Here is a 21,885-nt window from a genome sequence, read left to right on the forward strand (position 1 = left end):
AGCTTTTGAGAGTGGCAGTGGGGGAGTCTTCTTATATTTTTTCCTCTTTTAATGTTGTTAACACAGAAATTTATTTTTCATTCCTTACCTAAATCACTCTCTACCTCTTTGTTTTGACCCACAATTGTGTAAATGAGGAATCATTCTCTGTGTGCATTTGAACAAAATAAAAGTTCCTGCAGCCACTTCTTTGTCAAACATCCTGCCTTTGTTATTCTGTACATGACGAATCAGAATCTCTGAGTAGAATAAAGGACTTGAATTCTTTTTTCCGTATTCTCCCTCCAACAACATCCCTGAAGCTGGAGGGCAGTGCCTGTGTGCAGAGGAGAAGGGGTAAAGAGTCCTGGTACAGGAGCACTGCCAGGGAGCAGCAGCTCTTGGCCTTCTCAGAGATGCTCTTTTTCCACTGCCTCCCTCTCCTTTCTGCTCCTTGCCCAAGGCCTGAGTGCTCTGGCAGCTCAGTCCCTGCTGTGTGTCAGTCCTGTGACCCTGGGCAGGGACAGGCCCTGGGCACTGCTGGGACAGAGCTGGGCTCCTTAACAGCATTTCCATCAGGAAAGGGGACTCCCCTGGGCAGTTCCTGAAGACTTTGTTCTTTTTGAAAGGTTGGTGTAAAGAACAAGGCCAAGGAATAGACTCTGCAAAGTCTCGTTGCTGTGCTTGTTTCCCCATTCAGTCCCTGCAGTGAGAGAAGCGACTCACTGGGGTACTTGAGGGACTGAGGGCTGGTTCAGATGTTCTGTGCTGGTGGCCAGTGGCAAATGGTCTCCAAGTCACCTGCCTGGGGCTCTGCAGCTTGTGAGGGCTCTGATGGCAGGTGAGGACTTGTCTGTAGGAACTCAGGAAGTGCAGGAGAGCACAGAGGATCTGCAGGGACAGCCTGTCCCATCCAGTCAGCAGGGAATGGAGCCCTGGAGCAGAATCCTGCCCAGGGTGGAGTCACACAGAGATAAAGTACTAAATCTTGCTGCGAAGGGGCAAACAGAGCTCTGCAACTCCAGGGGATGCAACAGGTAGAGGGAAAACTCTTGCAAGTGACTTGTGTTCCCCTCAGTGAACTTCCACAGGTCAGTCAAGGGCAGCCCCCAAAGCAATGTCCCATCTCTGGAACAAGGCAGGGCCCGTCTGAGCCCTCTCCATGGCCACACAGGAGCGTCTGTGGGAGGTGGTCAGTGGCAGGGAGCACCATCAGCTGGCTCTGCCTCCCAGCTGGAGCAGCACAGCCCAACAGAGGCCCCCATGGCCCCGGGCCCCACAGCCCCCGTGCTCTGCAGAGCAGCCTCCCCAGCTCAGGGGCTGTGGGGAGCACGGGCAGGGGGTGCAGGAAGGGCTGCTCAGGCCAGCACAGACGTGTTCCCCTGGGGAAAGGCTCTGTGGGGAGATGGGATGTGCCAGGAGAAGAGCAGGACACCCTGTGTGAGCAGAGGGGCCATGGGAAGAGGCTGCCCTGTCCCTGGGGAAAAGAGGGGGCAAAGCAAAATGTGGGAAACTCTCTGATCTCAGTTGTGCTGCCCAAGAACACGCTGACTCCAGAGGTGTCCAAGCGGGGCAGAGCCGGCGACTCCGGTCCGTGCGGCGGCGGGGGGGAGGCAGCGGCTCTGCTTGATTCCATGGAGTTCTGGGGAGGCACAGTGGCCCCTTGGTTCCATGAGGCTCTGAGATGTCTCAGGGTTCCTTTGGTTCCAAGAGGCCCTGCAGTGTCACATCGGCCCTTTGAGTCCATGAGGTTCCTCAATGTCACAATGGCCTCTTGATTCCATGAAATTCCACTGTGGCCGAGGGTTTCTTTCTTTCCAAGAGGCCCTGCAGTGCCACAATGGCCTCCTGATTCCATGGGTTTCTGCAGTGTCACAATGGCCCCTTTATTTCAGGAGGTTGCCCACTGTCCTTGGGTTCCTTTGGCTCCATGGGGCCCTGGAGTGTCCCAGTGGCCTCTTGACTCCATGAGGTTGCACAGCATCATCACAAAGCTGAGCCCATCCTGATGAAAGTTCTGAGAAGGTTAGGAACTGGGACAAAAGAAACAAGATAATTGGGGAAGGAAAGAGGGGCTTGGTCAACAGAGAGGAAAGATTTTGATGAGGTAGAAAGAGGTTCAGGGAATGCTGAGGGTGCTGAGACTGACTGTGCAAACATTCCTGATGGACCTTTATGCACTTTGTAACCTCAAGCCCCAACACTACCCAAAAGTGCAGCCCTTCCCATTGAAAGGAATCCACTGCTTCAATTCCAAGCCAGGAAAAGCCCAAACCCAGAACTCGACACACTTATCTGTCCTCTAATGCCCATCCCAGTCCCAAACCTGTATTACCAGTAAAAAAAGCCAAGCTTTAATCCTGACCCAGCCCAAAAAGCTCTTCCTCTAATCATGAAGCAGATACTGTAAGCAGAACAACAAACCTCCCAAAGTTCTGCCTAATCCCCACCCTGAGCTCTAAACCCCAAGCCCTGACCATTAAGAACCCCCACAGCCCTTGGGAGCAGGGCAAGGACCTGCAGGGCCCAGAGCAGGCCCAGGGGGTTGGCAGAGGAATGGGAGGTGACCTGGATCTGCTCAGCTCTGCAGTGACCCCCAGGAGAAGGGCCTGGGCTCTGGGAGGGATGTCCTGTGGCACAGGGGCTCAGGATCCAAGTTCAGAAGGCCAAGTGCACATGGCAACAGCCAGAGCTGGTGCAGAGACATCAGGGAGGGTCTAGAAATGCTGCTGGGAGGGGGTGGGAAAGCAGGATGGGTGTGTGCAGCCTGCAAGGCCAGAGCAGCAGCAGGGCCAGGGCAGGACAGCCTGCAGGAGAGATGGCCAAGGGCTCTGGCAGGGCTGCAAGGCCCAAAGGCACCCAGGCCTTTGTCCCCTTGCCTCTGGCAGCTGCCTCTGCCACTCAGGCCACCACAACCAACTTGCCTGGCAGGTTCTGCCCTTGGTTTCTGCCTCGTCCCTCCCTCAGGAGCCTGGCAGGGGTTGCCCAGTTTTGTCCTTTGTTGTTCCTCCCCCTCCCATCCCAGTGCCCCCCAAACAGCCCTGAGCCAGCTGGGAGGGACAGGATCTGCTGGGCCAGGGCCTGGGGCTCAGGCCTTGGCCTTTGTGCTCCACAAAACCAAGGCAGGCTTTGCTCAGCATTGCAGGGGCCTGCCCAGAGCCTTTGTCTGCCTGCACTCCTGGCCTCCAAGGAGCTGCTCCAAGGAGTCCCTGGGGAGGCTTTGTCAGTGCCTGCCCTCAGTGGGGCCCAGCAATGCTTCAAGGCACTTGGACTTTGGCTTCTGACTTCTTCAGCAGCTGCTTCAATCTTCTCTCAGTACCTCAGGATCATGAGCTGGGCTGCAAACACACCGTGGGGCTCATTAAATTCCAGAAATCCCTCAGGATCTCTTTGTCTTCCTTTAATTGTCTTCAAGGCAATTTCAAAACAAGTCTTCAAAATTTGTACTTTTTTTGTTTTAATTCAATGATGGATATTTTGTAGTTCAGAGAAGAGGTGATAGAGGTGTTCTCCACGTGGTCTTGATCCTGAGTGTCTCCTCAGGAGATCCACATTGACCCTGGATGGTCAACCTTGCTCCTCACCCCCCAGCCTCACCAGTTCTGACATGGCCCATCTTGGACTGACAGCTGATGCAACTCCAAATACACTGTGGGACCCATTAAAACACTGAAAAACAAATTATTTCCCTTCCTTTAATTGTCTTCAAGTCTTCAAGACTTCTACAGCTAATTGGAGTTGTTTTGTAGTTTAGCTAAGCAGGAAGATTTTAAAGTGGACGTTCCGAAAAATAATTTTTTTGATGAAAGGGAATGATTTACACAGAGCCTTGGGATGCAAGAGGGTCAGGGTGCGAAGGATTTGGATCCAAAGATAAGGGGGCAAAAGAGATTAGTAGCACTTAATCACTGACCAATTGAACAATTAGCAAGTGGTTCAATAGCATTCCCTACAATTTTAACAGTGACTGAATTATAGATTCACAACAACATTCCCACCACAGTCAATTCACACCCACACCCAGGCAGAGATGTGTGGACACATCAATAGCTGGGTGTGGAAAGGTCCCTCTCCCAAATTCTCCTTGTTGTCAGGGAAACACTCCCCCAAATCCCTTTGTGTTTCCCAACAGACAAGGGTCACAGCTGGAGGAGTGTTTGTGGAGGGGGATCAGAATTGTCCTGGGCATCAGTGAGGGTCTTTGGAGTGTTGCAAACTGGAGGGTTCCCGAGCTGGGAGAGGCTGCCAGAGGTGTCCCACTGAGAGGGAGGTGCTGGGGAGCTGCCAGGGCCTCCCTCAGCCCAGCTGGTTGTGGGCTCCCAAGGGGACTGGCTTTAGTTATCTGCTGAATTTCCATCCTGGTGTCAGGAACGACTGGAGTTTCTAAAATATTTTGGAACTGTATCCAAAGTGTTCCATTTGGGCTACAATTCAAGCAGGGAATGTTCCAAGGTTTTCAGGGGATGACTCCTTATCCTGTGTTCCCCAGCTCTTACACCCATCCCAATCAGCTGGACAGTTTATTGACAATGTGTCCCAAGGGGCGGCACCTCAGATGCCATAGAAACCCCTCCCCCTGGATTAGGAAACGTTTGGAATTCAGGAGGTGTTCCAGTGGAGCATGAAAATGAACAGCAACTTTCCTAAAGCCCAGACCCCAGCAGAACAAAGCCAGGCCCCCTCAGTGTCAGAGCAAAGGTCCCCCATCCCTGTGTCCCTGTGGCCGCTGAGGCGGCAGCGCAGGCCCGAGGCGGTGCCGGGTCCCGGTGCAGCCGGGGCAGAGCGGCGGCTGCGCGAGCGGCAACCCCGGCGGTGAGTGCGGCAGCCCCGTGGGAGCGGCGGCTCCGGGCACAGACGCCGGCGGCAGCCGCTGTGGCTCCTGGAACCGAGTGGCCATTGGGACACTGCAGGGTCTCCTGGAATCCAGGGGCCGGTGGGACACTGGGGAGCCTCTTGGAGCCAAGGGAACCCTGGGATATGTTGGAAAATTGTGGAATCCAGGAGCCATTGTGACACTGCGGGGGCCTCATGGAACCAAAGGAATCCTGGAGAGATAGTGGAAACTCATGAAATCATCAGGGCCATTGTGGCACTCCAGAACCTCATGGAACCAAGGGTCTGTTGTGACACTCAGAGGCCTCATGGAACCAAAGGAACCCTGAGAATTTTTGCTATCTCATGGAAACAAGGGGCCGTTTCTGGCAGAATGATCTGCTCTGATAATACCTAAACAATGGTCAGAGAATGCAAACAATGCAAGCTCTCTGTGGTGAGTTACTGCTGGTGTCAAAGTGCTGTTTTTAATGTTGAATTTTGCTAAACTCAAAATGCTTCATAAAACTTCAAACATACATCCTGCTTTCTGAAGCAGGATTTGACAGAGAAGCTGCTCCCTGGCCTGCAAATATGTCTGGCAGTCAAACCCTTGATAACTCTAAAAGCCGCGTTCAACAGACTTCCCTGAAGTGTGTGGAGCTTCTGCCATGAAACAGGGACAGCTCTTCATGGTCACTGCCCAGGGGTTAAATGAGAGAACTACCCCCTGTCGTTGTGGGGTGAGTGACCTCAATGTCTGCTTCAGGATTGTTTCTTTTTACTGGCTTTGATCCAATTGCTTTATAGAATGACTTTGATAGACTGCACTGTCCTATCTTACACTATGCTACTAGGCGGTTTTGGCTTTTATACTGTGTAGTAAATAATTCTGTTTAAGGTCTTTCATCTATTCACTTGTCTGATCAATTTTCTGTTCATTTGTCATAATAAATAAATTAATTTTATAGAAATATTTCTGATTTGCCATCACTAAAACCTGCAGGACAAAGTGATTTAATCATACCTTTATAATTCCTTCAATTGAAATCAAAATCTGAGTCTGAGATTGGATCCAGCCACCCCCAGGCTCCTCTCTGAGAAGGAATTTAGAAAGCAAGGGGGTCCTTTCTGCCCCTCGTAGCACAGCGAGACTGCTTCTGCCATCAACTTTGTCTAAGCCTTCCACCCCCCCAGCCCCAAGCCATGACACATGGGCATGTCTTGTGCATGCAGTGCAAACATGGACTCCTGAGCTGGTCATTTGATGTCCCTCCTTGGAGGGAAGAACAAGCCCAATGGCCTGGGGTGAGAGGCCAGTGCTGGGAGCGGCGCTGGCTGTGCCAGGGCACTGCTGGGTGCCCCCACCCTGAGCACTCCCACCCTTGTGCTGGTCACTGCTGGTTTCCTCTGCAGGGCGTTGTGTTGGGCACATCCTGGAGATCAAAGTGGAAAGCAGATGGAAGCTTTGAGGCCCTGGCCTGAGGAGATGCCCCTGCAGGATGGCAGTGCTGCTGCAGAGGTCAGCTCTGTGCCAGCAGTGCCCGTGGCTGTCCCTGCCTGCAGTCCCTGGACAGTCCTGCAGCAGGACTGGGACCGACTGCCAGAGCACTGAGGCCTCCAACAACACAGGGCTCTGCAGGACAGTGTGGAAGGGAAGGGAGAGGAGGCCAGGCAGGAGAAGGGCTGCTGCTCCCTGGCAGTGCTGCTCTGCTGGGACTCTTTTCTGGCCCAGCTCTGCACAGAGGCTCCGACCCTGCAGCTGCAGAGAAGTCAGAGAGGAAAGATGTCATGGAAACAAGCCAATGCAGAGTTCTTTATTTGGTATAAGCACACAGTGAGTACAATTCCCAATTTGTACAGCCTGTGGGCCAGGCTAGAAAGGCAAACACCGAATTGAAAGTTATATATCTGTTTATATAGATATATATTCATATATATAAAGATTTTCTGGTCTGAACAAATTCTCACCAAATAAACACCCTACCAGGAGCAAAAAATAGAGAAGATGTGGTGGGCCTTTACTGAAGTCCATAACAGGTTTGGCCTTTAATGAGGTACATAACATGCAGAAGAAGGAGAGTTGATTGTGTGTGAAAAACATCCAGTTATCAATTTCCTCAGGGCATCCTTGAGCTCCTGGTTCCTGAGGCTGTAGATGAGGGGGTTCAGTGCTGGAGGCACCACCGAGTACAGAACTGAAACCACCAGATCCAGGGATGGGGAGGAGATGGAGGGGGGCTTCAGGTGGGCAAATGTGCCAGTGCTGATAAACAGGGAGACCACAGCCAGGTGAGGGAGGCACGTGGAAAAGGCTTTGTGCCGTCCCTGCTGAGAGGGGATCCTCAGCACAGCCCTGAAGATCTGCACATAGGAGAAAACAATGAAAACAAAACAACCAAGTGATAAACAGCAACTAAGCACGAGAAGGCCAATTTCCCTGCGGTAACCTGACTGTGAGCAGGAGAGTTTGAGGATGTGTGGGATTTCACAGAAGAACTGGCCCAGGGCATTGCCCTGGCACAGGGGCAGCGAAAATGTATTGGCTGTGTGCAGCAGAGCATTCAGAAACGCAGTGGCCCAGGCAGCTGCTGCCATGTGGGCACAAGCTCTGCTGCCCAGAAGGGTCCCGTAGTGCAGGGGTTTGCAGATGGCAACGTAGCGGTCGTAGCACATGATGGTGAGGAGGAAAACCTCTGCTCCAAGAAAGATGACAAGCAGAAAGGCCTGTGCAACACATCCTGCATAGGAGATGGTCCTTGTGTCCCAGAGGGAATTGTGCATGGCTTTGGGGACAGTTGTGCAGATGTAGCCCAGGTCTGTGAGGGAGAGGTGGAGCAGGAAGAAGTACCTGGGGGTGTGCAGGTGGTGGTCACAGGCTACAGTGCTGAGGATGAGGCCGTTGGCCAGGAGGGCAGCCAGGGAGATGGCCAGGAAGAGCCAGAAGTGCAGGAGCTGCAGCTCCCTCCTGTCTCCGAATACCAGGAGGAGGAACTGGGGCATGGAGCTGCTGTTAGACATTTGCTTTCTCTTAGGACAGGACTGTTCAGAAAAGGAAAGCACAGGGAACAATTAAGACAGCCCCCTCTCAGCAAAGCCAGTGCAGTGTTCAGGGAAATCCCCTCCAAGTCAAGGCATTTTTTTTCTCTACTTTGTGCTCTCTGAGGGTGCTGTGAGGAGCAGGAGCTCTGGCCATGTGCTGCCAAGGACTCAGCCATCCAAGTCACTGTCCTTGCCCACAGCCCTTGTGCCCCAGCCCTGGGAACAGCTCCCCAGGCCGGCTGAGAGCTGCCCCTGGCAGGCAGCAGAGTCCCTGCCCAGCACAGCACCCTGGGCTGCAGGACGCTGCTCTGCCCCGCAGCCCTGGGCACCCCTGCCTGCACCCCCGGCTTCACAGCTCTTCCAAAGTGCCCCAAAACAGCCCCTGCTCACCCATCCCATCAGCTGGGGCTGAGCCAGCTTTAGGAGATGCCTCCAGGAGCTGCCCCTGCACTGCCCTGAAGCCACAGACTCACCATGTGCAGCCCTGCCAAGATTCCTCCTGCAGGGAGCTCTCAGCCCTCCTGCCAGTGCTGAGCCCCTTGAAGCTCTGTCTGCCCTGCTGGTGTCCCTGAGCTGCCCTGGCAGTGCCCTCAGCCCTGCTGGGCTGTGCAGAGGAGCTGCTCACCAGCAGAGCTGTCTCTTTGAAGCTCTTCTTGCTTGCCAGGAGCTCCCTGGGGGCCAGGAGCCTGGTCCAGCTCAGCAGCACAGAAACAGCCCCAGGCATTTCATGACCCTTGGGGGTTTTGATGTTGTTTACATGAGACTCAGTCCCTGAGAGGAAGTTCAAACAACTTTTCAAGAAGTCAAAATGAGATGGAAACACTCAAGTTTCCAGTAGTGCTAATGAGTCTCATTGAGGGACACAACTGAGAACGTGTCCCTGGGTTCCAGTTAGAGCAGAAAACTGCAGACAGTGATGACAAGGATGGACAAGCAAGGGAAAGGTGGCTCTGATGCTGAGGAAATGTTGACTTGTTTCCTTAATCCAAAGGGCCAAACCCTGACCCCCAGCCCCTGGGAAGGCAGATCCTGTCCCTGCTTCATTCCTCAGGGCTCCTCCTGGGGCATTGGGATGTGGGATGGGCAATGCCAAGGGCAGGACCATGGGGTGGCACCTGCCAGGCTGCTGAGCAGGGACAAGGAGGCCATGAGGCCCCAGGGCTGCAAGGGCCACTCCCCTCCTCCTGGCATCAGGGGCACAGACAGCAGCCATGGCCAAAGTCCTGCAGAAGGTGGCTCTGTCAGGGCCTTTCAGCTTCTCCCCATCCCTGTCTCCTCTCCAGCCCAGGCTGTCCTACGGTGTCCATGCCCTGCCCCTTTCCCTGCAGGCTGTCGTCATCCCCCCGGCTGCCCCACCTGGCTGGCACCTTCCTGCACTGACATCTCTGCGTCCTCCCTGGCTCTTCCTGCACACACAAAGCCTTGGGCTCATCCAGACTCCTTCTTTGTGACATATTGCACCACAACACTGACCTTGGAGGGAAAGTTCTGACTTCTTGTCCCCAGTCTAGGCCACCCCAGCTGCCCTTGGTGGCACTAGTTCTTTCTTAGACTGTTTTCTGACAGGAAGAAAAGCTCCACCAGCTCTGACACCCCCCTTCCAGACCTCTCAGGCTACTCCTCTACTGTCCTCAATCTTCACACCCCTGACCCCTGAGTCCTCAGCCTCTATATATGGGTCATGTGTTTGAGGCCCCAAATTCAAGACTCCTTTGGTTCTAGGAGGCCCCACATATCACAGTGGTCCCTTGGTTCCATGAGATTCCACAGTGTCCGAGGAATCCTTTGGTTCCATGAGCCCTGCAGTGTCACAATGGCCCATTGGTTCCATGAGGTTCCACAGTGTCACAGGGATTCCTTTGCTTCCATGGGACCCTGCAGTGTGACAATGGCCTCTTGATTCCATGAGGTTCCACAGTGCCAATATGGGCCCTTGATTTCTTGAAGTCCACAGTGTCCCGGGGTCCCTTTGTCTCCATGACGCTCTGCAGTGTCACAGTGGCCCCTTGATTCCATGAGGTTCTGAAAAGTCTCAGGGTTCCTTTGGTTCCATGAGGTCCTGCAGTGTCACAGAGGCTTTTGAGTCCCCGAGGTTCCTCAGTGTCACAGTGGCCCCTGATTCTATGAGGTCCTGAAATGTCTCAGGGCTCCCTTGGTTCCATGAGGCCCTTCATGGCACAATGAATCCTTGGTTCCATGAGGTTCCACAGTGTCCCAGGATTCCTTTGATTTCATGAGGCCCTGGAGCGTCACAATGGCCCCTTGATTCCATGAGTTTCCACAGGCTCCCAGGGTTCCTTTGGTTCCATGAGGCCTTGCAGTATCACAATGGCCTCTTAATTCCATGAGTTTTCACATTGTCACAATGCTCCCTTGATTCCATGAGATTCCACAGTGTCCCAGGGTTCCTTTGGCTCCAGAAGGCCCTACAGTGTCACAATGGCCCCTTTACTCCAGAAGGTTCCACAGTGTCCTTGCTGGAACACACAGGGCTGTAATGTTGTCACCCCTGCAGAGCTGCCTCCAGCTCTGGGCTCCAGCACAGGAAGGACATGGACCTGCTGGAGCGAGTGCAGAGGGGAGCAGCAAGAGGATCAGAGGGATGGAGCAGCTCTGCTGTGAGGAAAGGTTGAGAGAATTGGGATTGTTGAGGCTGAAGAAAAGAAGGCTTTGGGGTGACCTAATTGTGGCCTTTCAGTGCCTGAAGGGAGCCAACCAGAAAGATGGAGAGAGACTTTGGACAAGGGCCTGGAGTGACAGGACAAGGGGCAGTGGCTTCACACTGAGAATAGGAAGGGTTAGATGGGATATTAGGAAGCATTCTGGACTGTGATGGTAGTGAGATCCTGGCACAGGTTGCTCAGAGAAGTTCTGGTTGCTCATCCCTGGAAGTGTTCCTGGCCAGGCTGGGTGGGACTCTGAGCTCTGAGTCTAGTGGAAGGTGTCCCTGCCCATGGCAGGGGGTTTGACTGAGATGCTCTTTAAGGTCCCTTCCAACCCAAACCATTCCATGATTCTGTGACTGGTGGGGGATGTGGTGGTCGGAGCTGATGGGCACAGAGACCCCAAAATGGTGGAGTTTTACATTCTGGGTGGAGGAAGGAGGGGGCAGCAGAACTGACACCTTGGACTGCTGGTGGTCAGTCTTTGTTCTGTTTGGGAGACTGACTGATCTGGGTGTGAGTGTGGATGTGCTGGAGGGCAGGAAGGTTCTGCAGAGGGATCTGGACAGGCTGGATCAATAAGGCCAAGTGTCAGGGCCTGCCCTTGGCTCCCAACAACCCAAGTTGGATATGAGGCAGAGTGTGCCCAGGGGGGCAAGAAGGCCAAGGGCATCGTGGTCTTTGTGGAGAAGAGTGTGGCCAGCAGGAGCAGAGAACTGATTGCCCCTCTGTGCTGGGCACTGGGGAGGCCCCACCTGGAGTGCTGTGTCCAGTTCTGGCCACTCAGTGCCAAAAGGCCCTTGAGGGGCTGGAGCGTGTCCAGAGAAGGGAACGGAGCTGGAGAAGGCTCTGGAAAACATGTCTGCTGAGGGACATCTGAGGGAACTGGGCTGGTTGAGTGTGGAGAAGGGGAGGCTCAGGGGGGACCTCATTGCTCTCTGCAATGACCTGAAAGGAGGTTTTAGTGGGTGTGGGGGGTGGTCTCTTCTGCAAAGCCTTTTTAGTGACAGGAAGAGAGGAAATGGCCTTAAACTGCATCAGCAAGGTTCATATTAGATATTGAAAAAACATTTTTCCACTGAGAGAGTGCTCAGGCATTGGAACAAGTAGCCCAGGGAGGTGGTGGAGTCTCTGGAAGCATTCAGGTGGCATCTGGATGTAGCACTTTGGGATGGGGTTTAGGGGTGATTCTGGTGGTGCTGGGTTGACAGTTGGACTAGAAGATCTGGAAGGTCTCTTCCAACCTTGATGATTCTGTGATTCTCTGACCTGTCATCCCTGTTTGCAGGTTTGTGCTCTAACAGGACCCTGGGGATGTTTTCTCTGTGGGATCCAGAGGTTTTTTTCTGGTCCCTCTGCTTGGAAAGCCTTCCAAATCCATTCTGGTGAGGGGAGGTGGTGATGCAGCAACAGCAGCCGCCTCGTGGGATGCCTGGACACCCCTGGGGAGGCAGAGTTTGGGCCACTCATTCTGTGCCCTGTCCTGGCTGGGTGCTGGGGGGACTGCCCTGAGGAGAGACCAATGAGGCTTCTCCTGGGGAAAGCCTCAGCCAGAGCTCAACTTCCCAAACAAGGCTGGGGCTGGGGGTGTGCCAAGGGGGAAGTTGTCCTGCAGGCAGCAGGGCAGGACAAGCAGGACGCAGTCTGCTCAGGACACGGTGCATCTGAAGGACACCATGGGTTTGGGCCCATTGTTGCTGCTTTATTAAATCACAGCCACCTACAACTGGCTCAGTGCAGACAGAAGAGCAGTGCTCGTAGTTTGAATCGTGGTTTTTGCTGAAGACTTGAAGGCATCAGGATTCCAGTTTTCCTGCCTGTATAAAAGACAGAGTTTCTTTTTTGTGATAACATCTATGACTGGAAAGATCCCCAGGCAGCCACCAGGGATGATGTCACAGGGATGATGTGATATCAAAGGAGAGATGTGATGTCCTAAGGGAGCTGTGATGTCACAGGGAGGATGTGATGTCACATGAAGAATGTGATGTCACAGGGAGGATGTGATGTCATAGGAGATGTGATGTAAAAGAGGATGTGATGTCACAGGGAGCTGTGATGTCACAGAGGATGATGTGATGTCACAGGAGACATGCGATGTCACAGAGGAGGCTGTGATGTCACAGAGGAGGATGTGATGTCATAGGAGAGCTGTGATGTCACAGAGGAGGATGTGATGTCACTGAGGAGGATGTGATGTCACAGGAGAGCTGTGATGTCATAGGATAGCTGTGGTGTCACAGAGGAGGATGTGATGTCACAGAGGAGAATATGATGTCATAGGAGGGCTGTGGTGTCACAGAGGAGGATGAGATGTCACAGAGGAGGATGTGATGTCACAGAGGAGGGTGTGATGTCATAGAGGAGGATGTGATGTCATAGGAGACATGCGTTGTCACAGAGGAGGATGTGATGTCACAGAGGAAAATGTGATGTCATAGGGCAGCTGTGATGTCACAGAGGAGGACGTGATGTCACAGGGGACCTGTGATGTCACGGGAGAGGTGTGATATCATGTTATAGATGAGATGTGATGTCACAGAGGAGGATGTGATGTCATATGATAGATGTGACTCAGGGAGGAGCCGAGGTTGGGGAGGGCAAAACCGGCCCCAGAATGGATCGGGAATGGGGACCCCCCCTGCGTTCCTCTGTGTCAACCTGCTCTGTGGGGCTTTGGGAGGGCACCTCCCCCTCAATGGTCATCCAGCTCACCCTAAAGGTGCCAGGACCACCCCACAGATCCCCAAAGACCCCCTAAATCCATCCAGAGCCCACCCAGGACCCCCTCAATCCCCTTTTCTGGGGGACCTTTAGGGGCACTGGTGGTTGAGCTGGGCAGCAAAGTTCATACCTGTCTGCAGCCTGACTCACTGAAATGCTGATTTTTAAGCACAGAAAGGAGAAGCTTGAGGCAGTTTGTTGAAGGCAGAAGGGCTGATTTCTCATGTATTTTAACTACTTCTGAAATGCTTCAAAGCCTGGTTTTCAGGGGTTTATTTAATTTGGCAAGTTCTTGTGGTTTTCTTGGGCTGTTCTTTGTGTGGGGGGTGGGTGGGTTGGTTGTTTTTACAGTTACTTGTCTCATACACTTGGTGCTTTTCCCAGGAGAACATTGATTTGTGTAGAGACAAAATCCCTGGAGAATATCTTAATCTGGGAATAAAAATACTCCCCTGGGAAGGATCCAGGATGTGTTGCTTTTATTTATTTAAGAATTTCAGGCCCACAACGAGCAGTTTCAGCCAAATTTTCTAAGTGACTGAGGAACCCTTTTCTCCAAATGTGCTCCCCTGAGGCAGTTTCAAATCCCCAGTTGTGATTCAGTTTTCTGGAATGATTCTAAATTAATTAAATGCTTTTTTTTGGCCATCATCTAGGCAGCTGCTGCCACGGATAACATCGATTGTAAGAAGGCAGAAGACAAAGACATGAAAGGGCCACCTGTGAGCAAAAGGTATTTTTCATTTTCAGTAGTCTCTGAATTTTTGTTACTAGTTTTCTGTTTCTGTGGAAGAGTTCAGTGTCCTCCCTCCTGGGAGGGATGGGAACAAATGATTAAACGTGGAAAATGTTCCGTTCCAACACTGCAACCTGTAAATTGTCCAGATGGTCTAAAGATGTCCAGATTATCAAAAACCTTCCATATTTTTGTTTTCAGAGAGAGATAAATATTTGATGAAGAAATCCAGCAAAGGCAAAAGTGCAAGGCCAAGCCTCAGCCTGTGGAAAGCTGAGGGGTGGCACTGGCAGCCCCAGAATTACATAAGGAAAATAAGAAACACAGGAATTTTGGGGTGGGATTGAGCCATTTTCAGGGGGATTGATCCACTTTGAGGTGACAGATTGATCCCTCTCGACTGTTGGGATGCAGAACTGGGAGAGACTGGAATGTTAATGGTCCATGGCTCCAACACTCTCCAGTTGCAGAAGCAGTGGGGACTTTGCTGCCCAAGGGCGATGGAACCACCCGGGGCAGAGGGGGGAACACACACCCCTGGAGGGGACAGGCTGGGCTTGGAGCCGGAGAGGGGAAGTGTTATTTTTATGGTTTTATATCACTACAGACACGAGCCAAAACTGCCCCAAATCTACTTTACATGGAAATAAAATTTTCCTAAACTAAACCCTATAGATAGATAGATAGATAGATAAACTATCCTCGGGGGGTGTGGCCTCTGCATCTTTCTACTCTGATACTTTCTTTTCCCTTCTACATTTTCTTAAGTGTTAATTTTACGCTTTCATATCACTATATACAGGAACCAAAACGGCTCCAAACCTGCTTTACATGGCAACCCAACTGTTCTAAAATAAACACTACATATATATATCTATAAACACTGATTATTCACTGTCCTTTCACTCTAATCTGCCCAAGGGCTGGATTAACAAGACCCTGGGTCACCCTCACTGTCAGGGGGGTCGGGAGAGGGGCTGGACATGGAGGAAGCTTCTGGCAGCTGCTCACAGAACCCACCCCTGGAGCTCCCCTGCTACCAAAACATGGCCATCCAGACCCAATACAGTGCCCAGCATGGATGACCTGGAACGTGGGTCACCAGGTCTGTGCCCAACGTGGGTCCCTGTGGATCATCCAATGGGGGCTTCCGATGGCTGATGGAGTTGGAGCAGCAGCCAAAGCTCTTCCTGCAGTCGGGGAACTCGAAGGGCTTCTCTTACTGTGGGTCCCTTGGTGTGAGGTTGTGGTGGTTTGAAACTCCCAAAATCTAATTTTTAAGTTCAAGCCCCCCTCCCACAGTTTGCCCCTGTGAGAGGGTTTAGTGATGGTATGGACTTGATATCTTTTTCACCCCATGTGGAGAGTTTTCAGACAAAACACAACCATTCGTTATTGGGGGAAGGGGAAAATATTTACAAAGGTTTATTTACACCCACATATATATTTACATTAAATTAAATTTCTCCTCTTCTTCAATAAAAGTCCAAGAAGAAAAGTCTTTTTATCACTTCTCAGGCCACAGTTCCTTCATTTCAGGTTTTTGTGGCACTGCTTAGTGTCCTCCATTTTTCCCAAGGGCAGCAGATTTAAATATAGCAGTTAGGATTTTTGTCCTTACTTTGTGGAAATTTCAACCCTGAGCCCAAGCCTTTGGGGAATTTCCTTGTAGATCTTCACTCCTCTTGGGTTAGAACATTGAAGGCAGCTTTCAGTTCAGTCTTACCAAGGCTCTTCTGCTCTGTCTCAGCTCAGTAGCAGAATAGAAGCAGCAACAGCAGCAGCAGAGGGCACGGCCACCTCCTCCGCATTCCGTCCTGGCTCAGCTCTCAGGACAACTCCGGGTTTTCAGCTCCTTTCTCCCTCTCTCGAGCTGCTGCTGCATTTCGGGACTCCCTAAGGGTTTGAAAGTCCACCCCTCCTCTTCAAGGAGTCTCTGGGGTTTGGGAAAGTAATACAGTCTTACCCCAAACCAGCTCTGTTGAGTTTTCCTCTGTTTTGTTGCCAGCTCTCCCTCCTGCAGGAACATCTCTGTTCTCTCAACCAGCTTCACGTTATCTTGTTGCTCCTGGCTACCTTTTGGCTTTCAGCCACTGTTGTCTCTGTTCAGGACTGCTCCGCTGCCGCTTTCAGTGTCTTCTGCTGCTGCTGACAGTAAGGAAACTTTTCCAGCTCTTGATTACAGGACCCGGTCCAGCTTTGACACTATACCGGGTCTCCCGTGACCTCAGCTGGGGGCTGGGCCCTTGGCCCCCAGAGGGGCTCACTGGCCCCCTGCTTCCTCGTGGCTCAGATCATGGCTACCCTCCTTCTACACTACCTTCACTACCTTCTCTTCCATTTCTGTGGGTGTGTAATTTCCGTAGGGCGCACGTGGACTATTGATTAGTCCAGTATTATCAGTGGGGCAAACCATTACTACCTCAGAGAAAAGGTTTTTCAAACAACCACAGCTGCTCGCTAACGCAGCATAGGCTATAGCTGTAACTTGCCTCTCAGTCCTTAGAAATTGCTCTGTTTCAGTCAGCAGCTGCCACAATGTAGAATAGCGAGCTGCTTCGTCATATCTTCTTGTGATTTTTTCCCCTAACTGTTCCTTTATAGCGTCCCAAATGGATACCTCAAAGGCAGCTTTAGCTGTGGGGATTAGTAACCCTTTAAGGGGTTTTTCGTCATAATTAGAATCTCTCTCAGAGAGAATTAAATAAAGGAGTGTTTGCACTGCCTCTTCTTCTTTTGAAAGAGTAGACCCTGTTTTCCTTTCTTCAGTCGACTCACCTGATCAGGGCAAGATTTCTCTTGTACTGCATGCAGCTTTTTTCTCGTAGCGCCGGGGGACGCGCCACCTCTAACGGCTGCTTCTCCCAACTCCTTCTATTCGCCTCACGTCCCTCGGAACTCGACGAAGAAGTCCCTGCTACGGGCACCAGATATCGATGAGGAGGTACAGAGACAGAGCAACACGATCAATATGATCAAAGCAATGTCCAATTTATTATTTAAATCAGTTAACTTTTATACAGTTTAGTTTGCTCAGGGTACATGCTCACATCAAGGTGATTGGATAGCTCAGTCTGTGCACGCGTCTCATGCTCTCAGTTTATTGGATCTGAGGCTCTGTCCATGCGACCTGAAATCATCCTTGGCATAAAAAGCTCTTTCTAATTAATATGCTTTTAGGGGTTTTCCTAAATCTGCAGGTGTTTCATTATCTCCAGTTTCTCAAGGCTTTCTTACTATAAACATATTACGTTCTCAAACCTTATAATTAGACATGCAGCTAACAAGTATAAATATCACATATTTTCACACAGTCTATAAGTATAAACAATACAGCTTGTCACTTCCATGGCAAGAAAGGCATACAGAGTGCAGAAAAAAATGTTCAGAGAAATCTCTCTGTTCCAGCGACACACATCTGTCAAAATGAGCAGATACATTTATTGCATGTTAGCTCATTAACTATTAGTAATTATTAATGCTATTGTTATTGCTGAAAAAGCAAAAATTCAAGACTGCAGCTGGCGTTAAGTTATTGCATTCTTTAACGTGCTCTGCCTTAAAATCAAAGCACATCTAGTGATGGTCAGACAGATGTCTCTGCACTCTCAAAATGTTCAGACAATTTTTAGCTCAAATCCTCTCTACCCTAACCCATAACACAAGAACTGCAGAAACTACAACACCTATTTCGAATGTCCCTTTGCTCATATGTGCATATGCAGGTCACAATATATTGTCAAATCACAATTGCTATGGATATTATTAATGTGTCAAACTCTGGGGTTTATTAATTGAGACAGGGAAGCAGATATGTTTCTGAATGTTAGTTCTTTCTCTGTGTCCACACAATCCCACACGCCTCTAGCCCTGCACTCACACAATATATTGGCACTGGTAGGGCTTCCCTTACCGGTGGGTCTGTTGGTGTGAGGTCAAGGTAGAGCTCTGGGCAAAGCTCTTCCCACACTCCCCACACTTGTAGGGCCTCTCCCCGGTGTGGATGCGCCGGTGCCTGATGAGGGTGCAGTTCCGGTTGAAGCCCTTCCCGCAGTCGGTGCAGCGGAAGGGCCTCTCATCCGTGTGCGTCCGCTCGTGCGTGTGGAGATTGGAGCTGGTGCTAAACCTCTTCCCACATTCCAAGCACTTGTAGGGTCGTTCCCCGGTGTGGATGCGCTGGTGGGAACGGAGAGTGGAGCTCTGGTTAAAGCTCTTCCCACATTCCCCACATGTGTAGGGCCGTTCCCCAGTGTGGATGTGCTGGTGGGTGCGGAGGTTGGAGCTGTCACTGAAGCTCTTCCCACATTCCCCGCACGTGTAGGGCCGTTCTCCAGTGTGGATGCGCTGGTGGCTGAGGAGATCAGAGCTGTCTCTGAAGCTCTTCCCACACTCCCTACACATGTACGGCCATTTCCCTGTGTGGATGTGCTGGTGTCGGAGCAGATGGGAGCTCTTCCTGAAACTCTTCCCACATTCCAAGCACCTGAAGGGCTTCTTTCTAGCGGGAGGTTGCCTTGGGACCATGATGTTGGAGCTCATGCTCAAGCTCCAACCACCTTCCTGGCACAGGCTGGGTCTTTCCTCCTCAGAGCACCCTGGGATGGCTTTGGAGCCCCTCCTGCGGGGGGATCTCCGGCCCTTTTCCTCCCCGCTGCCTTCCTGCGCCGGGGAGCCCTTCAAAACAGCCTCTCCCACCAGGGTCTCACAGGGGGATTTGTCCTCTGGGCTCTCTGTCCTCAGCTCGGGGCCTGGGGCAGGAAGCAAGAAGGACAGGGAGGGGATTTGCCTCCGGCCCACAGGGAAGGCCAAGGACATCCCCCCAACTCCGGCCCCGGCAGGACGGCGGCGCCAGCGGGGTTGTCCTGCAGCCGGGGCCATGCTCGGCTGACAGAGCCAGCACAACACCCGCCCAAAGGGACACTGACTTCCTCCTCACCTGCCTGGGGGGCCCAAGGCATCTTCCTCTTCCTCGCAGCCTCCTCCTCCATCCGCCCAAGCTTTGGGAAGGACAAATCCTGATGAGGGAGGAAAGAAGGGCTGAGTGTGTTGGCTTGGGGGTTCCTCCTTCCAAAGTCCATCTCTAGAACTCACCGGGCATCCTGTGACCATAAAAACCTCCAAAACACCAAGATTCAGCCCAGAAAAACCCAAACCATCGCAATTCAGACAAAAACTCCTCAGAAATAAGAAGACCCTCACCTACCCAAACTGCAAAAAGTTGAGATTCAGCTAAAAAAATACTCCAAAATATAAAGATTAGACCAAAAAAACTCTCCCAAAAACAAACTGGGGTGTGGGGGCAGCCTGGGAAACCAGGGCTTTGCTCCCTTGGCTCTGCAGGGGCTTCCCACGGGCTCTCAGCCTCATTTGGGCATCCCCTGCTTCAGCGTGGGCACCTCCCGGGCTGCAGGGGGGTCTCTGCTCCATCCTGGACTCATCCACAGCTCACAGGCCCTTCAGCTCAGGTTCACCCAGAGCTCAAGCCGGTTCTGTGGAGTAGTGATCCTCTGGCCTTCTGCCAGTGCAGGCACCTTGCCAGGGCTGTTCCTCGAGGTTCTCTGGCCCCCTGCCAGCCCAGGGCTGTTTCTCCAAACCACCAAACCACGTGTGCCAAAGGCCCTGGTTGGTCAGTGCCGGCTGGGGGAGCGGGCACTCGGTGAGGGGATGAGAAAACTGCACCTGGGGCTGGGCTGAAAGAGGCTTCAGCACCACTTCTGATGGCCCAGGGGCAGCATCTGGCTTCTCCCAAAATGAGAGATGGCACTTGTTCCTCTGCAGGGACCTAAGGGCAGCAGGGTGACTCCTGGTGCACGGATGGAATGGCAGAGGACCTGTTGGATCCCTTGGATGGATCAGCACTCAGGGATACAAACTGCCCTGGGGCTCAGGATGTAGCTGCCAGCACAGATTTCCCTGCAAAGTCTGCAGTGAGTAAAGCCCTGGAGAGGAGACTGTGCCCCATGGATGGGATTGCAGAGGGGCCCTCAGGTCCCCAGAAGCAATCAGCAACCAGGAATAGACAAAAAAGGCCCCGCCAGAGATTTTGGGGGGAGTGTCCTGCAGGAAGGGACAGTGTCACCCCACCAGGGCAGGGCTGGCAAGTGGGAGGCTGCTCCAGGGGTCTGCAAGAGGCCTCGTGCTCTGCTCGGCCCCAGCACTGCCTGGTACCAACACCCCCGGCTGCCCCCGGCCCTGGGCAGCTCTGCTGCCACAGGCTGTGCCCTCACCGTGGCCCTGCAATGGCCCTGCCTGTCCCTCACCCGTGGCCCTGCCCGTGGCCCTGTCCCTTGGCTCTCTCTCTGCCAGCTCAGTGTGGGGCACACGGGCTGGGGGTCCCTCCCAAGCCCCCCGGGCAGCCGGCGTTGGCTGGGGGGATGTGAGGGCTGGGCCTGCTCAGCACAGCCCCGGCCTCGTGCCCAGCGCCTCTTTCCTGACCCACACAAGACCTTCCCAGTCCCCCAGGGCTCCCCTGCTGCTGCCTCTGCTCCTGGCCCTGCCTTTGCTGCTCCCTTGCCTGGGGCAGCGGCTGCAGGGGGGGGATGGCAGCAGCTTCAGCTCCACCGCACTTCCTGGGGGGAGCTCAGCCCGGGGGGCACGGGCAGGGACCTGATGGGGATGGACAGGGGCCCAGCAGGGACAGACAGGGCCTGCAGGGGAAGGCACAGGGACAACCTGGCCCCCCACACTGCCAGGGCTCTCTCTGCTCCTCCTTGCAGGCTCCGTGGCCAGGCACAGTTTGTGTTCCTGGGTGCCCACCATCTCAGCACTTGGAGACGCTCAAATCAGCGCCTGCAGCTCTCCAGCAAAGCCCCAGCTCACCTGGCACACAGGGGATGGAGGCAGCACCTGCTCGGGGATGGGCACTCACAGCTTTGTCTTCTTCCCCACCACAGGGCTCTCCTTCCTCAGCAGCACCTCTGCCTTGCACTTATTCTCAGCCTCACCTCAGGGACAGCTCTGGGCTCACCTCCGCGCCACTTCTCAGCCTCACCTCAGGGCCTGGGCTCAAGGACAGGAACCTGCAGGGAGGGGACATCACGTGCAAGCTGAGGGCTGCCTGCTTGCACTGGCCTCTGGGCTTCTTTCTCCTTCTACAACCAGCCCACAACTCAGCCTGCTTTTCTAACACCACACATTTACAGACTAACCTTGGAGATAGATATGGACAGACATCTCTATCCCCCTGGGGATAGAGCCTCAAGCATGTGCTGCCATAGGAATGGCAATCAGAGAATCACAGAATCAGCCACATTGGAAAAGACCTCTGAGATCATCAAGTCCAACCCTGGATCCAACCCCGCCGTGCTTCCCAGACCATGGCACTGAGGCCACATCCACTCTCACCTTCAACACCTCCAGGGACACTGACTCCACCCCCTCCCTGCCCAGACCATTCCAAGGCCTGATTACTCTCTCTGCAAAAAATTGCTTCCTAATATCCAACCTAAACCTCCCCTGGCACAGCTCAAGACCCAGCCCTCTTGTCCTACTGCTGCTTCCTGGCACAACAGCCCCACCCCCACCTGGCTCCAACCTCCTGGCAGGGACTTGCAGACAGTCAGGAGGTCTCCCCTGAGCCTCCTCTTCTCCAGCCTCAACACCCCCAGCTCCCTCAGCCTCTCCTCACACCACTTGGGCTCCACTCCCTTCCCCAGCCTCGCTGCTCTTCTCTGCTCCTGCTCCAGCCCCTCCAGGGCCTTCCTCAACTCAGGGGCCCAGAGCTGGACACAGCACTCCAGGGGTGGCCTCACCAGCGCTCACTCCAGCCCAACAACAACTTCCCTGCTCCTGCTGACACACTCTTCCTCAGACAGGTCCCTCTGCAGAGCCCTCCTGCCTTCCAGCACATCAACACACCCCCAGCTTGGTGTCAGCTGCACATTTGCTGATGAAATGCCTGGTTCTGCAGCAGCTGCAGATGCTCAAGGG

The 21,885-nt window shown here is 53.0% G+C and overlaps 2 protein-coding genes across 2 annotated transcripts; both read right to left on the reverse strand.

Annotated features, from left to right (window-relative positions):
* Window positions 1-6,840: 6,840 nt before the first annotated feature.
* LOC135404604 (olfactory receptor 14C36-like) lies at window positions 6,841-7,812 on the reverse strand. The gene has a single exon (XM_064639336.1). The coding sequence runs from the start codon at window positions 7,810-7,812 to the stop codon at window positions 6,841-6,843; it is 972 nt and encodes a 323-aa protein (XP_064495406.1).
* Window positions 7,813-16,928: 9,116 nt separating this feature from the next.
* Window positions 16,929-18,431, reverse strand: LOC135405571 (zinc finger protein 70-like). Its single transcript, XM_064640278.1, has one exon. The coding sequence runs from the start codon at window positions 18,355-18,357 to the stop codon at window positions 17,866-17,868; it is 492 nt and encodes a 163-aa protein (XP_064496348.1). The 5' UTR covers window positions 18,358-18,431; the 3' UTR covers window positions 16,929-17,865.
* Window positions 18,432-21,885: the final 3,454 nt, after the last annotated feature.

This window comes from Pseudopipra pipra, chromosome W (assembly GCF_036250125.1).
Source record: "Pseudopipra pipra isolate bDixPip1 chromosome W, bDixPip1.hap1, whole genome shotgun sequence".
In the NCBI taxonomy this organism is placed as follows: domain Eukaryota; kingdom Metazoa; phylum Chordata; class Aves; order Passeriformes; family Pipridae; genus Pseudopipra; species Pseudopipra pipra.